Source organism: Apus apus, chromosome 5 (assembly GCF_020740795.1).
Source record: "Apus apus isolate bApuApu2 chromosome 5, bApuApu2.pri.cur, whole genome shotgun sequence".
In the NCBI taxonomy this organism is placed as follows: domain Eukaryota; kingdom Metazoa; phylum Chordata; class Aves; order Apodiformes; family Apodidae; genus Apus; species Apus apus.
This window is the reverse complement of record NC_067286.1, coordinates 29157009-29174520: the sequence shown is the minus strand read 5'-3', so window position 1 is coordinate 29174520 and position 17512 is coordinate 29157009. Positions and strand designations below refer to the sequence as shown.

The 17512-nt window shown below is 38.8% G+C and overlaps 1 protein-coding gene across 6 annotated transcripts in view; it reads left to right on the top strand.

The window, feature by feature from the left end:
* Nucleotides 1-17512, top strand: part of SIPA1L1 (signal induced proliferation associated 1 like 1) — a 202743-nt gene that overhangs the window by 169608 nt on the left and 15623 nt on the right. For all 6 annotated transcript variants that reach the window (XM_051620671.1, XM_051620673.1, XM_051620676.1 and 3 more), the window contains 4 exons: nucleotides 1841-1990; nucleotides 6253-6377; nucleotides 9070-9188; nucleotides 11851-12290. In XM_051620671.1, the coding sequence (XP_051476631.1) occupies nucleotides 1841-1990; nucleotides 6253-6377; nucleotides 9070-9188; nucleotides 11851-12290 (834 nt within the window). The remainder of the gene's footprint in view (nucleotides 1-1840; nucleotides 1991-6252; nucleotides 6378-9069; nucleotides 9189-11850; nucleotides 12291-17512) is intronic.

Sequence of the window (17512 nt, the reverse complement as noted above, 5' to 3'; positions counted from 1 at the left end):
GACCGGAAAGTAGTCACTGGATTTGGTATGGTACTTATGGTGGTCAGGTGTTAGATCATTCCTTTCATGTCTGGGAAAGAGCATTGCTTTTAGTCATCTGCACTTTGTGAAATTCCAGATTATTAACATTGTCTGGTCCAGTCGTGCTACACTTTGAAAATTTTGTTAATTTACTGCTTTTTTGCAAAGTATTGAGGGAGATAACTGCACACGTGATACATAAACACACACTCTCTCTCTCTCTCTGGATACATGAACATACACATGTAGCATTAATTAGTGCAATGCTTTTTTCATCTTCAAAAGAGTTGTTGAACTTTCACAGAGTTGTCAGAGTTGGAAGGGACCTCTAGAGATCATCTAGTCCAACTCCCCCACTAAAGCAGGATAGCCTAGGGCACATTGCTCAGGACTGCATCCAGGAGGGTTTGGAATATCTCCAGAGAAGGGGACTCCACAACCTTCCTGGGCAGCCTGTTCCAGTGCTTTGTCAACCTCACAGTAAAGAAGTTTTTAATCATATTTAAGTGGAACTTCCTGTGTTTCAGCTTGTGCCCATGGCCCCTCATCCTGTCACTGGGAACTACTGAAAAGAGTCTGGCTCCATCCTGCTTGCACCCACCCTTGAGATACTTGTAGGCATTAATAAGGAAGGTCTCCCCTCTCAGCCTTCTCTTCACCAAGCTAAAGAGTCCCAGCTTTCTCAGCCTTTTCTCACTTTAAAAATTCTTACAGTATTGTGGTGAGAGCTCATTAAAATCTGCTAGTCCTTTACAGATCTAGATTAAGTGGCTAGGCTAAAATCTTGCAAATCCCCAGACCCAAGTTGGGCTGAAGCAACTATCTTTGTGTTTCACTCAAGTCAATATGCATTTCTTCAATGTTAAAAGTTAAATTACTATTTAACTTGTGGAAGTTACAGTACTTTCCTTAGTTAAAATTAGTCAAGGCTTGTGTTCATAGTGGGATTTGGATGTTTGTGGGTGGTCTAATTAAAAGTCCAGTTTAATCACTGCAGAAGTTCTGAATGGGTTCAGTCACCATCATGTAGAATAAAGATGCTGCTGCTAGCAGCAGTGAATTTGGTTGGGGTTTGGGAAACAATGTGCACAAAGCAGAAAATTACCTAAAAAAGCCCTCAAGTACAGAACAGGGTATACGAGTTGAGCAGTATAAGCCTGGTGGTTCCAGTCATTCTGCTCAGGTGCTTGTGTTGCAATTCTAGCCCATTTATTTGCTATATGGTTATTCCAACAGGAGGTGGCTTCATATGACTCAGGTCTGTATTTTCAAGCAGAGTTCTGATATGTTGAGATAGTTTTGTATTGGAATGTTAAGATTTTTCTGGGGAGATGTTAAGGTATTTATAAATAACATATTTTTTAGTCCTTGTTGTTTAATGTTTGGTGGCATAAAGATAAGCTTCATACTCTTGGAAGGGTTTTCATAGACAGCTCACTACAGCTACTTTAAATTACATGCAAGAGTTGATATTGAGAATTAGAAGTATTTTGTTCTGTTTGGTATTTGGTTGAGGAATGTCATGCTTCATTGTTCCTTACAAGCAATTGGTAAAAATAAGTCAGGACTTGAGAAACTGAGTTGTTTTCCTAGCGTGTGCTGGGATTTTCCTCCCATGCTTGCCACTCTTTATTTACTCCCCTGCATTCCACTTTTTACAGATTTTCCATGGTTTCCAATAGGTTAATAAGGGAAAAACATCTGGTTCTTTAACTGACAGTTTTGACTGTCTCTGCAATGCCATGTTGTCCATCATGCTTTGCACTATGATACAGCTGTTCAGTGTTGCTGATTTGGCTGGTTCTTTTGCTCTGAACAGGTTGTCTCCTGGTTCTGATGTCTACGTCACCGTTTCGTCCATCGCCTTAGCAAGATCACAGCAGTGCCGCAATTCTCCAAGCAACGTATCATCCTCAAGTGAGACAGGCTCTGGTGGGGGCACATACAGACAAAAATCTATGCCAGAAGGGTAGGCACCAGACTCTTTTCATATTCTTTTTAGGCAGGTTTTTTCTTCTGTCTTCCATTTGTTGTAATGTGTGTTAAACTAAAGGAGTGCTTACACAGACTCCTGTCGGCTGTTCTTTACATGCATTAAAACATACTTGTTTTCAAATATCACTGCCAGGCCTCTTGAAAAAATCACTGTCGAAAATCTCACAATTCCACCTTTTCCTATTGTGACCTAACATCTCTTTCTGATCCTAGTCTACGGCTGCTCAGGTTACTATATAAAGGGACCCTTATTTATTTAAAAATCTTCATTAAAGGTAGTGATTTCATATTGCAAATTGCTTCACTTCACAGCTTGAGATTCTAAAATTTTAAAAGTAATAAGTTTGGGTCTTTGCACACTGTGCTAGTAGTTGAAGAAAAGGAGCGTTGAGCACAACTGAGACTTCAGATGTGCAAGCAGAAAAGTGCTAATAAATCCACAGCTGAGCATTTTTTCCACATATTCAGTCATCCTGTTTTAAGGTGCTCTCTTCCAACTTTTCAGAAGTCTTCAAACTCTCTGAAGTCATCCAATGTCAATGTAGGGGCAACTTGCAGAGGAAGAAAGTAAATTTATATCATTTCCAGAGAGCACTGAAAGGAGTAATAAATCAGGCAGCTCCAAGTATGGAAAAAAGTAATTGGTAGCAGGAGAGCTGGCTGCCACATTCCAAATTACTTCCTATAGAGAAGTTAAGGGGGCAAAACTGCTGATAGTTTACACTGCAACACTTCCCTCTGAAGTCTTCTTGAGTGTGTTGGAAGTCACTGTGTGTAATTCATTCTGGTTCTCATCTTCTATAAAGTAAAAATGTATTTTTCTGTTTCAAGAAGTACGTTAATAGTAAGATTAGGTACCACTGTCAGGAACTGCTTAGCACAAGGCACTGCCTTTTTCCTGTTTAGCTGCCTGTAAAGGGACACTGCTCTGTGTCAGTCCAGAGGATGCCGTTCTGAGCATGTCTTTGGGTCTTGCTCCAGAGCACTGAAGATTTGTCCTCCCTGTCTTTCTCCTTGCACCTCAGTTTGAGGTTTTCTGAAGAGGCCATCTCTTCTCTGCTCCACACCTTCATGAAGGCTTATATTCATGAGACTATCAGACCTGTTCAGGTCATAATTTCAGTTTGTGCTTAAGTCCTACTGATGTGAGGAGGTTTGCTGTAAATCCATTAAACTTTGCTGTAAGGAAGCTAAATAGAAGCGTGACCAGAGTCTGCAGCTGGAAAAAGCACTTAACCTCTTTGTGCGTTGCATACTTCCTGGCTCCTTCATTCCAGCAGCAGTTGTGTTGCCTTGAACCCTGAAGAGCAGCTTGTGCTCCTTATATCTTGCCTGCTCCTTTCCAACTGTCATTTGCCCTACAAAAATGGTGTTGCTGCCATATGTCCTTAGACCATCACAACCGTAACTGCTTGAGTAAGAAAGGATATTCAGACAAGCGAGGGTTTTTGTTTTGAATTGGCCTCAGAGCACACCAGCACCCATCCTCTTCCATCTTTCTGAGTTAATTAATATGTTCACTGCCACGTTTTTTGAGCATTTTGCAAGTTCAGCAAAGAGATGTGCCCTAGAAATTTTGCTTATACGTTCTTTTTTATTTTGAAGCTTTAATTTGGTGCAACAAAACACTGCTTAAATGGAAAATGAATGAAGTAATATGTGAACTTTACATGTTCCTTATTGGATGCTTTTAAAGAAGAAACATCACTTAATTAACTCAAATTATTTATGTTCTATTCTTATAGGAAAAGCACTTTTATCTCCCATACTGTCCTAGTACACAAATCATGTTTTCTCAGGACTTTCCAAATATGACAGATTTGGAAAGTTTGTGAAAATGGAAGCATGGGTGTCAGTCCAGCCTGTGTCAGACATTGCTAAGAGCAGTGACTGGAAGCATGGGTGTCAGTCCAACCTATGTCAGACATTGCTAAGAGCAGTGACTGCTGCCTCTTCTAAGTTACTGGTCCATGTCCTGAGCCTGGGTATAGACAAAAACTTCACTGCCTTCAAGGATGTCCAGACTGGTCTTGATGTATGTATGTGTGTTTTGTGTACTTACTGTGTTTACCTGAAAGTGTATATATAATGTAATAAATGGTTGGAGAATGCAAACATGAAATTTAAGAACACTGAAATGATTAGTTTCTTCTTAAGATGAGTACATAAAATGCATATTTGAACAATTTTATTTATAACAATTTATAGAGTTCTCCTTTGAGTTTTTTTGGCTCATTATTACATACCTTAACGGGCTATATATTTAAGCAGCATAGAATATAGCACCACCAGCTTTTATTGTTCCTGCTTTTAAATAGCTTTTACACTTTGTGTAAAAAAAAAAAGGTAATCTAATGACATTTTCTTGCTGCTCAATTAGTACAACAGTGATTTTAATGAAATAAAATTAGAAACATGGTAGATTTGCATATCTATAATTTTTTAAAAAGGGCCCCACATAGTAAAATATTCCAAATCCAAAACTGACTGCTTTTATGCATATGAACATTATGGAGTTTAGGTAAGAGGGCAAAGCATAGAAAGTAAAATACTGATGGAGTGAACTTCATCACACCAAAGTTTCTTGGGATATGGGCCTTTTCTTTCTGATAACTCTTAATTACTTTGTCATGAAAAGATATTCTTCCCAAAATCTTTTACAAGTCTTAAAAGTGTGAAAATTACCTCAGATCAAAAGGTGACATTTTGGAGACATGCTGCAAATGTAGGCATGTTCCAGCTGCTCATCTTTAAGGATGGGAGTGGGATTTTATTATTCTGAACTATATCATTATTTTTGGTGTGTTCATGTGAGTTAACAAGTTCATGAACTTTCAAATGGGGTAACGACATTGAGCTTGTTCCAAAAGTTGTGCAAATGTCTGGTTTACTTTAGAGGTCATGTGGGGCAGTCTGTAGTTAGTAGAGCGAGTAAAAAGCACAGTTGGGTATGTTATTTTCTGTTATTATGTTAGGCACTTAGAGCTAGAAGAACTCCTTGATATAGAGAGAAAATATCAGCTGGTTGAAACTCTTGTGTGTTACTCTGTGCATATAGAGTTCTGGGAATTTTTTTTTCTTGCTTCAGGGCAATTCTAAAAAAAAAACACTACTGCATAAATAAATTATTCTTGACAAGTTCTTAATCATTAATGTGCTAATTCTGAAATCAACTGTAATTGTTACAGACTTATACGTGATTTATTACATAATACGGAATTACAGATTTGGTTCTTACAGGCTTTTAGGCATATAAGACATGTAGACTTCAGTATGGCACATGGGCACTGAGTGTCACGTTTATCATTAGATTGTTCTCCTTGAGTTTACTGTATATTTATTGACCTTTCTGAAATCCTGCTAGATTAGTCAGATGGTTTTACAAAGTCCATGGAACACAGTTTTCCTTTTGCTCAGTATGCTTTCTTCTACAATGATGTTAATACATCTCACTTCTTTCCTATAGCTGTAATTAGTTTACACTAGTCCACTCAGATTATTTTGTGATCAAGTAACTTAACAATTTACAGAATTTGTAGTCTCCAGGTTTGGGGAATCCATAACAAATACAGTCAACTTCATAAAAGCTTAATTAAACTATTTGGCAATGTAATATTTTCCCAAATGAATCTGTTACTTGCATACATGACTGCGTCCCCTAGACCTTACTAGTCTTTTGCTTAGAACCCAGGGAGGTGGCTGAGATCCATGGGATTGTCTCAGCAGACTTTCTGATGCTAATTTTCAAGGTAGTGCTTTCCAATTTAAGATAATCCATCCTTGATGTCTTTTGCCAATAAACACACCTCCTTTCCCTAAGTGGCTTTTATCCAGACTTAGGTTTTACTCATTGTGATCAGTTTTCTGTAACCCTGTGATGGTCTGGTCACCTTTTCATGTAAACATTTATGTAAATGAAAACTAATATTTTTATTTCTGGATGCTTTGGTCTGTTTTGTTTTGTGTTGTTTTTTTTTTTAATTGTATGCACTGTAACCAGAGGCTCAATAAATTAATGTATACTGTAATCTTTTGCATTAAAGGTGCTAAATGGGTTCTGAGACCTGCCACAAAAATTCAGTGGAACACCATTATAAATCCCTCAAGCAGTTATGCTATGCATTGTTCTGCCCTGTTGTTGGACACTAGCTTCTTAAAAGTGCTCTTTTTACCCATATGTGAGATTTATGCATATTTAAAATAATTATCTGCTTTGTTTTTGGGGTGTTGCAACAGGTTTGGAATTAGCCGTAGATCCCCTGCTTCCATTGACAGGCAGAACACGCAATCAGATACGGGTGGTAGCGGCAAATCCACACCCAGCTGGCAAAGAAGTGAGGATAGTATCGCTGACCAGATGGGTAGGTAATGAATTCTTTCCAGTGATCAAGTGGTGCTAACCAAAAGGTGGCTTTGGCAATACCTCTCCACACAGAGAAAGAACTCTCTTACACACTATGTTTTCAGAGTCTTTGGAAGTTAACCTTGTTCATCAGGTTGAATAATTAGGTCTGGAACATATACTAGCTTCTGCAGTCTGTTTCCTTGAGACCTGTGAGTATCACCTGAGGAAGAGCAGATTTCACTTCATTTGATTGTGGGACTAAATCTTCCTTAATCTTCTTACCCTGAAACAGTCTGTCCTTTTAGAAAGAGTTGACTACATATACTTGTTAATTTGTCTTGCAATTGGGGACTTCTTTGTCCTCACCTACTCTCCCAAGTGAGGCTTGGCTTAGTTTATTTTTTGCTTAGTTTGTCTAAAGTGCTTGTGATGCTGCCTTTCTAATGGTGCTATATAAAAGCCAATAGATTGATCATTGAATCTATAAAAATACCACGTACAAAATAGGAAAAAATGCAATTGAAGTTTAAATAGTGAAGTAAATCTCTATCTTGGTAATCGCCTTCCACCAGCATATACATTTTCATTCCACTTGGCAATTAAGCTGTCAGCTGAGTGAATATATTAACTACATAAAACAGCTGGATACTGAGAATTTGCACTTAAGCCTTCATTTGAAGTTTCTGCACATACACCTTTTGCTATTGATCCAACATGATGACCATGGTCAAGATTGCTGTATTGTTTTTTTCCAACTTAGTTACCATAAATTAAACAATTCTGTACTTTCTGAATTGCATGTATAGATAATCATTTTACTGCATCACAGCTTATGTACTATGTGAAAGGACTAGTGTAGAACACAGGAAGGTGCAGTGAGATCAGTAGGAGTTTGTTAAGGCAAATGCCGACCTCAAGTTTTGGAGATGTACGTTCTTCACATACCTTCACAACCTCAGTGAGCTGTGCCTTGTTATTTAAGCCATCTGTCAGTCCCTCCCTCACAACTCCCCCTGTACTTCTCACTAAAAAGCTGTGAATATTCTGATCTGCAGTTCTCATTTTGACAGAACACTTTTTAATTGCATATGTTTTGATACTGGTGTGATGGTAACGACACATGTAAAACTGATCTTTTGCTCAGCATTGCTTTTGCAGACCAACATTGGGTGTTGATGCTGGTGCTGAGTGGAGCTGCCTGCAAGTTCGGTTGTACAATGTCAAGTGTCACTGTGTTAGCAAAATAAATAAGGCCAAAAAGAACCGGAGAAATTGTGTGGTAGAAGAGATGGCTCTGGCATTTGGCAAAGGCTGAGAAATGCATACTGACGTGTAATCCCTGTATTTTTATCTCTTGTGTATTGTCCTGCATTCATAGAGTCGCAGTTGGAAGCTGCATCTCTGACTGGAGAGTATTGCCAGTCTGGTGAATCTAGGTGAAAGTTTGGTTCTATGCCAAATACATTTCCACTTGGGATAATCTGTCTCAAGGTAAATAAGGTATTAGGTGCAGTGAATCCACACACTCACTCCTTCCTGGCCCTTTCTTAGCTACCCAGGACCTTTGTTATTTGTGCACCAGCACTGCTTGCTACCACTTGCCAGGGGAAAAGACATTTGATTTTTTCCTAATTAGTATTTTTAATAGTTAAAAAAACACCCACTTTTATTTTTTAAAAAACCTAGAAGTGCTGCAGATCAAGATGAACAAACTCTAGCTGTGTTGGGGAAGGCACAGCTAATTAGCATGGCTATTGTTAAGTACTTACTGTTCATAAGCACATATTCTAGTTTAAAAGTAGCATATTTAGAAGTGCAGAATATTGCATGACCTCAGGAGAGAAGGTATGTGCAAAAAGTCACAACTGAAAGTGATTCTTTTAAAATACTCACCTTGGGCTCTGAGAAGGCCATTACCTTCCTACCTGGTGGGCTGTGTCTGAACACCCTCTAAACCCTCCATAGTTATCACCTGGGAAAAAATAAGTTCAATTGACACAGCACTCCTGTGAATGTCCATGTGAGGTGGGTGATTTGAATTCCATCTGCTTTTATCATGTTAAGTTTCGTAGGTATTCCTTTTGTACATCTGGTTTCCACATTCACAGCCATCAGTTTTAAAGGGAAAATTTCAACAGATTTTTGCTGTCTCTTTACTTAGAAAATGTTTATTTAGCTCCCCTTAACTTTGACAAGAAATATGTACAGTAATTGCACTTGAGAAAATGTGTAGATTTAAGTAATCACTGTAAACTTTTGCTCTTGTCCTGCCTTGCGTAGAATATAAGGAAATGTGGATCTCCAGGTTTTAAAATTTCTTGTCCACAGGCAACGTGCATATAGAGATTCAAAGTCAGTACACTGTGAAAATGAACATTCTGCTGGTTTAATGCTCTGATACAGTGTTGCTGGTCAATGGGGACATGATACCATTCAGGTTGTTCTAACAAAAGCCAGGATGGTGGCTGCTGGTTTTTGGTACAGTCTTACTGATTTACGCCAGGCAGGAGTGGTCCCCTTCACTTACTCACCTGTGTTTTGACACAGTATATTTGGGTTATTTTTTTAAATGAATTTTGTATTAGGTGTCTGAAGTTTTTGGCTAATAGTAGTATTGAAAGAATTGCAGTGTGAAGTTAGGTTATACATTTTCTTAGCTTGTTGCACTGCTTAAGTTCTTCAGTACATCCTTGTGTGCTGTATTGCAGAACCAACATGCCATCTCCCAGCAGTATCAAAAGTACTGCCATCCTTCAGAGAAAGCCCCAGTGGAAGACTGATGAGACAGGATCCTGTGGTTCACTTGTCTCCAAATAAGCAGGGTCATGTAAGTTATCCTAAAAAAGGAATTATTTAATGTTTTGCTTTTGCTCCACAAGTTCTTGATAACAAAAATGTTCAAAGCTACGTTTTGAGTGCCAGTTAAAAAAAAGAAAAAAAAAAATCCTCCAGCCCTTTTCCCTACTAGAATATGGAGGAAGCAGTAGAGGGGCCCTTTTGTGTCCTGTATCCTACCAAAGCAAAGCACAGCCTACTGAAATATTTATTAGCTAATAAAGTTTTTTTGCCAGTTGAACAGCAACTTGTCTGTTACGTTTGGATAAGTAGAGGATTTGTGGGAGTTTGCAAAGCTATTCCTAGGCCTCACATGTGAGACCTAAAGCTTAATATATTTTATAATGCAACACTCAAAAAGCTGCTTCTTTGAAACAGAATAGTTGTCTTGGGTTTGGTTTTGTATTTTCTCCTCTTTTCTCATCTCGTGTAGCTATTACTTCCTTTCCATAACCTAGCACACTGTTGGAAGACTTTGTCTGAAAGGTCTGCTGGAATCCTGCTGAAAAAAATCTCTCTTGCTTATAAGTGTTTAGTGGCTAAATGGTAAATTCTGCCTTTCTGCAGAGTTAGATATTAATATCTTTTGGACACTGTCTCTTCCTGATTTGCATACGGAGAGATGGATGAATGCAGTAATGTTCATAAATTTAAAATGTTTTGAAAATTAGGTCACTAAACTTAAAAAAACCCTACCCTCTAAGCTTTAATTACACAATAAACTGTATTATTTGGGTTTTTTCTCTGTACAGTCAGCTAAAATACAGAGTTGTGTTGTGTGATTACACTGAAATTATTAATTGCATTTGTTAGAAAGTCTGTAATTGGTTCCTGTTATTAGCTCCTGCTTACGAGCATTCTTCTTGCAGTACAATAGGCAATGTTGCTTTTAGGTTATTAATTCGTAACAAAACATCTTTATTATTTAAAAAAACAAACAAACCCACCCAACAACAACATACCTGTCTTCATATTCTTAGGAGCACAAACTAGTTTTTATATTTAGATTGACCTGTTTTCCATGAGATGCTTTTGACTGTGATGATACAATACATAACTCATTAACTTGCAAGCAAAGTAGCACTGGAATTACTAACGCCTGCATTCTTCTCATTTAGTCATTGTTAAAGTAAATCTTTATTATGTAGACAGATGGAGAGGGGGGAGTGATGTAGTTCCTAACGAAGAGCAGTAACTTTAATTGGAGATAACTAGAAGTTCAGCTTAATAGTCGTCCTGTTTTTCTGTCAATTCTTGCTTTAGTATAAGAAGAGATGTAGATGCTGAAATTTCTTGCTCTCGATATACATCCATTTTCTGTTTTCCTTCTTTTACATTTGGATGGGATCTCTGTCTCTGCCCATTTGGTAAAACTCCAAGGGTAGATAAATAGGAAAGGGAGTTCTAAATCTCCTTTCCTTGCATTCCTTTATTCGTGGGTCATCTGGTCACCAAACAACACCATTGCCTACTGAAGAACTGATTCAGTTCTGGTTATGTAGATGATTAGAATGTAGGTAAATTTGTAGATGAAAACTAAAACGAAGGAATTCAGATAGATATAAATAGCCCAAAGGCAGGTGAGCTACTAAGTAATGATGAGTGTATGGCAAGAAATTCTTCCCGTAATGGGATATTCTTCCAGTGCCTGCTGTGGAATTAAGGCCATTCCATTTCTTTGTAACAAAATAACCTGGCAATAACCAAAAAGCACAAACCAACAGACACTGGCAAGCCCTGATGGGTCAATTTGAAACCATTACATTAAAGCTTCCTTTCCTGCAATTTTGCCTTTTTGGAAAATAATTTGAGATTAAATGACATTTGAGTGGTTATGTGTCAAGAGCAGCCCTGCTGTGTAGGAAATATACCCTACTACAAAGGAATAGGAAGAGCAGTGGTTATTTTACCTTTTGATAGGTAATTCATTTATTAAAATATATCTTTTTAATTGTAATAGTTATAAACCAAGCCGAAGCCTACACAGCTTAGCCCATGTCATTGGACTGGGCTGAGCAGAACTGTGCTTGAAAGGTAACAGTAGAAAGCCTGTAAGAAAGCTGGGGAGGGATTGTTTACAAGGGCTTGTAGTGATAGAACAAGGGACAATAGCCTTAAACTAGAGCAGGGTAGATTTAGACACGAGGAAGAAGTTTTTTACTATGAGGGTAGTGAAACGCTGGTACAGGATGTCCAGAGAGGTGGTGGAGGCTCCACCCCTGGGGACATTCAAGGTCAGGCTTGATGAGGCTCTGAGCAATCTGATTTACTTAAAGAGGTCCTTGCTCACTGCATGGGGGTTGGACTAGATGACCTTTAAAGGTCCCTTCCAAGGCAACGCATTCTGTGATTCTATGAAAGTGTTCTGGAACAAAATACAAAAATTCTGGCTTTCTCTGAATAGTTAAGGCATGGCTTCCAAATCTGAATGAAAACTTTTTGTGTGCACCCAGAATAGAGCACATGCATCATGTTGGAATAAAATTTTTAGGGTTTATTAGCCTCCTCAGTTTATCTATTCAGTACCTCAAGGTAGAAGAGCTCCTATTGTGCAGTGGTGACTTCTGTATTTGTTTGTTTCCTCCTCCTTTATTGCCACAATTCTGAAATAAACCTACAAGTGTGTTTTCTTTGGATTGTTGTTTCTTCTGTAGTCTGACAGCCACTACTCCAGCCATTCCAGCAGCAATACTCTCTCCAGCAATGCCTCCAGTGCTCACAGTGATGAGAAGTGGTATGACAGTGGAGAGCGCACCGAATCAGAGCTGAACAGCTACAACTACCTTCAAGGGACTTCAGCTGATAGTGGCATAGATACCACTTCATATGGCCCTAGCCATGGCAGCACTGCCTCCCTGGGAGCTGCAACATCTCCCCGTACAGGACTAACAAAGGAGAAGGTGGCACCACTGTGGCATAGCTCCAGTGAAGTGGTCTCCATTGCAGACAGGACACTGGAAAAAGAGAGCCACTTGGACCGCAAGGCCGAGTCTTCACTGAGCCTGGATATTCACAGCAAGAGTCAACCAGCCTCCAGTCCACTAACAAGGGAGAACAGTGCTTATAGTCTTAGTGATGCCGTCTCACATACAAGGTAATTTTCACCTCTTATTGAGGTGACCCCTCCACACTCATTTCCCTTTGCTCGCTCTAGCCTATCTATGGGCTGTGAGAAATGGATGTTCACAAGAAATTTCTGCTTATGTTAACCAGTCTTTTGGAAGATCTTACTGTGCAGAATGCTTGAAAATTAAGATCAAATTTAGTCTTAACATCTACTGTTGCTTATAACACTAAACAGTGTCTTTGAGAGCATGTGCAGTACTGCTGCTGCTAAACTAAACTAAGACAGGTGCCTAAGGTGTTTATAAGGAATATCTTGCAAGAACTGCAGTTCATATATGGATAAGAAAGAGGATCAGTCCGCTTTATTAATGCACATAATATTTTATGTGTGTTTAATACGAGGTTCTTTTTCAGTCTTGCAAGTGAGCATCTTTTGTTTAGTAATCTGCTTGCAGCCAGAATGGTCAAGACTGAGAGCAAGTTGCTTGGGAGTACTAGCGTGTAGATTTTAATTTCATTCTGCTGCAAGCTTGTGAGTATGACACATTACAGTCACCTTGCCTTTCTCCTTCAGTTTTGCCATGGGTGAAATTGGCAACATCAAGTATGTGTATAATGTGCTTGAACACCTCAAGTACCCACTTTACAAGTTAATCAGAGCTGCTAGAGGCAGAAAGTATTTTAGACCATTTTCCTAACCCATTTCCCAATAAATATTCTGTGTGCTTTTTGGAAAATACTGTGTCATGCTAGCAACAAGAAAAAAACAAGCTCATTCAAGGTGTGAGGGGGTGATCATTGCAATTTGTTGGCCTTCCAGAGTCTGGCCACTGAGTCTGTTCTTAAGGCACCTCTGTTTCGAGTGTGCAGCTAAAATGCCTACAGGCTGGAAGTCTGAAGCAATGTTTGCTAGTAGATTTGAGCAAAGCTACATTTATGCAAGGCTAGGTGTTTACCAGACAGTTCAACAACAACTCAGGCAGTAGCTGCAAATAGGAGTTGTCATAACATAGTGAACCGTCTCCATGTACTTTGTCATGGTAATTTTCACTAAGTAATCTATTAATGGTGGTTCCAGTCTGGTTTTCTGCCTCTCATAGTTGGCCATTTTTTATATTCAGTTGGTATAAATCCCACCCAGGTCTTTGAGACTAGTGTTGCTGACATCTAAGTGTGTGTGAAGGACTTGAACAAGTCTGTAGAAACCACTGCGCAGAGGGATTTACTTAGATTTTGGGCAGTGTTGGCATGTGCTCCTTTCTTGAGGGTAAAAATCTATATGGTGGGTATCTACAGTTTTGTTCTTTTTATTTTTAGACAAGCATATATTATATGAGTTTTTTCTCATGTTAGTTAGAATTTGCCACATGCTCTGCAGTACTTGTCTGAATGTAACTAGCAGTTGCATTGAATGTGAGATTCTTACACAAAATTTTGATTGTAATAAGGTGTCAGTAGCATATATCCATTGGGAAGGATTTTTTCAGAAGTGACTTGAAGCCTGGAAAACTTCCATGTAGGTCTCGGAAGCTTTATTGTGAAGGTGAGGCTAATGGGAATGGTATCTTTGTACATCTGAGGTCCTTATTTCTTCTTTAATAAAAAGAAACTTACCTTTGCAGGGCAGGCACACCCCACAGCTCTCATCATTGTCTTCCATGGATGTACTTTGCAACTTCATTGCAAATTTAAGTCTAGGATATTGTCTCATTATTTTTATGTGGTAGCATTATGTCTCCAAACACAGTTTTTTTTCTGGTTTATTTGTATTAATATATGTGATGCTTCTCTGATGATATTGAAATTACTCTCTACATTATTTGGGGGAGGGCTGTTACTGAAATTTCCAGGTAAAGATTCCCTAGGCTTCATTTTAAAGAAAAGAGTTGGTTGTGTTTTTTCTAGTTTCATTTCAAAATCAGATGTTTCAAAATCAGCTCTTTGCAAAGAGGAGTAGGAGCCATTTGTAGAACGCATGGGGCATGATACTTGAGAAACACTGCAGTCCGTGCACCCACACCGTTTATTTTGGTGGACGAAAACCAGACTGCTTTGTATTTTTTTTCTTTCTTTTTTTTTTTTTTTTTTTCAAGACCAGAACATGGCTTTGATGCCTCCCCATAAAGTAAAGGCAGTCTGGGCTAAAAAGCTTTTGTTTCTCATGGTGTCCTTGTTGGCGATGTCACACTGAACAGCAGTGCTGACGTGTGGAAACCCTAGGCCCAGCTGTTGCTCCCAGCTCTCCCATAGCTCTTTCTATGGAGGCACAACAGCTTGGAGCTGGAGGCTTGTTGAACTGGCACTTCCAAAATGTGCCTGCAGCTGCCTGCTTTAAGGACGTGAAGGAGGGGACACTAAACAATGATTCTGAACAGGCTGCTTTTAGTGAGAAATGAACAGCTTAATTGGTGTGTTTCTCAATCAGTTTCTCAATTGTCATCCTTTGTTGCTTCTCACATTTTTACCTTTTGCCTGTGGATACCAAGAATATCTGTAAAGTCTTCAGAGTCAGGTTTCTGAGCAAGAAGAAATTTGGCTCTAAAAAGAACTCGGTGACAAGAAAAGAAGATAACCATAAATTAGAGTGTTTGTGTCTGTAGAAGACAGAAGTGATAATTAGTGTTCAGATCATTTGGTGGTGCATAAAAGAACTTGTACCTGAGAACTGGTGGCAAAATGTAAATTATAGTGATTAACTTTTACGGCAAAGCTTCTGGCTGGGTTTTATTTTTCTTCTCCACCCCCATTCCAAAAGTCCTTCCTGATGATTGTGCAGATTTCTCCTAGCATCACAGGAGAATTGCATTATGTAGGCCAGTAATTATACAAAATCATTATAGCTGAATGTCATTAAATGACATATGCCTTGATGGCATGAATTCCCTAGGAAAAAAATTAAATGTCAGTTTCCACCTGAACTATTTGGTTTCTTACGGTCCTCTTACCAAAACCAAAAGGAAAATCATGGCTATTTCTAATCAAGTATCTTTCTCATTACTTCTAATGATGTTAAGGTATTTAAAATATTATTTCATTATTACAGAATACATGCAGATTGTCCTGTAGTGGTTCAGTTTTTCCTTAGTTTAATCCTTCATGTCTCAATAATTGAGGTGGGAAGTGGGGGACCAACACTGGCTATCTCTGTGTCCTGAAAATATGAGGACTGAATTTCTTCCAGATATGATCACGTTGGTCCAGGGATCTGTTAGAGTACAAGGAATCCTCTGCACGCTTCCTGGTGTCAAATATGCTTAGTAGCTTCCCATCACTGCCAGAGGGCTCCAGCTCCAATTTAGTTTTTTCTAGAGTTTATCCAAAGCCTTTTGCTCTACAAATATGCTCTCAGTTAACTAATGTGTCTCTTCTTCAATAGGATACTTTTGTCAGTATCCTGTCGACCTGCTTGTGTTTACCTGTAGGGTGAAAAGCTTCAGTCATATCCACAGTTCTGTGTCATTCCTGAAGCAGAATATCCTCCCAAAATACCACATTGTTAAAACCACAGCTCAAAATACACAATACACTTTAAAGAAAAGTGTATTTAAAACTGCATGCTAATTTTCTCGCTTATTTGCCTGGCTGATCTTAGCATCTGTTATATGATACATAATAAAATGTACTTATGTAGCACATTGAACATCATTTTTTACCCCCTCTGTCTAGTAATATTAAGGATCAACAGTACCAGCCTATCTAATTGTTGTTACTGGTTTTTATCAAGAAATGTTTCCTCACAACTAGCCGTTTCTTGAGAACTACCTCATGGATTAAAGAATTCTGAAATGTGATCAGAACTTCCCTTTCCTGCGCTGAAGCAAAAGACTTTTCTCCACTTCCTAAGTGTATTTAGAAGGGGGTACAAAAAAAATAAATAATTGGAAAAAAATAATCCCGTACATTTTCTTCAAAGATCTTCCCCAAGTGTTGGCAGTTTAATTTTGCGGTGGTGATCCCTCACAGATTGGCTGGCTTACTCAGTATGTGTAGGAGTTTTCTTTTAGTTGAAATAGATGATGGGGGAGAATGCAGAGAATTTCCTGCCTCTTCCCCTAGCTCTTATTTTTCTCTGCTTTCTTGCTATAAATTGTTTACTTATGTCTGTTACAAATACAAAGGTTGTGATATGCAGGGCCAAATACACAGGCTTGGTGGATGGGAAAAATCTTTTCCTGTCTTTTCCCAACCTGCCATATTTTGCATAGGTCTTTGGAATGTAAAGATGGAGGGAATTAGAATATAATTTTATAATATAAAATCTTTATTATTGTCATTTGACTTGCATACACATGGGGAGATGCATCTTGCCCCTGATGTGAGGGACTTCACAGCCATCTCAGTGTACAATAGATGGAACCATGGGCTGCAGCAGCTGGTGCCGTTTGAGGTGGGAAGACTCAAGTCCACTCAGACTCCGCATTAAATCCACAGCACTTAAGTGTTTGGACTCCTGGTGCTTAACTTGAGCCTTATGAAAATGAAACTAAGGTGATTTTTTTAGACTCCAGCTGTTGTCAATGGAGAGAGAAGAGAAACTCCAAAGCATTAATTTTTCATTGTGTGTCTGAAACACCTAATATAAGACTAAGAGAATCACCTCCTGAGGATATTTCTCCATTGACTACAGTAGGAGCCAGACAAGTGATAGATTAGATTAGATTACTGATTTTTAGAGTGGTGAAGAATTTTCTGTTAAGCTAAGAAAGAAAAGATTATTCAGGGACTTTATTCAGTCTTCCAGCTAATTTTTATTTCTCAGTCAGACACTTTTTTACCACTAGGCCATCTGTTTCAAACACAGTTTCAAATACAGGGATGAAAATATGGCAGAGTTCTGTAGAGAGATGACAGAAAACTATCATGCTATTTCAGTACGAAGGCTGTACACAACGTTTCTCTGTAACTGTACTTGGAAATCATAGAATCATAGAATCATAGAATCCTAGGGGTTGGAAGGGACCTCGAAAGATCATCTAGTCCAACCCCCCTGCCAGAGCAGGGTCACCTAGAGTACATCACACAGGAAGGCGTCCAGGCGGGTTTTGAATGTCTCCAGCGAAGGAGACTCCACAGCCTCTCTGGGCAGCCTGTTCCAGTGCTCTGTCACTCTTACAGTAAAAAAATTTTTCCTGATATTCATCTTAAACCTCCTATGCTCCAACTTGTATCCATTACTCCTTGTCCTATCACTGGTCTTCACTGAAAAAAGCTTAACTCCATCGTCTTGACACTCACCCTTTACATATTTGT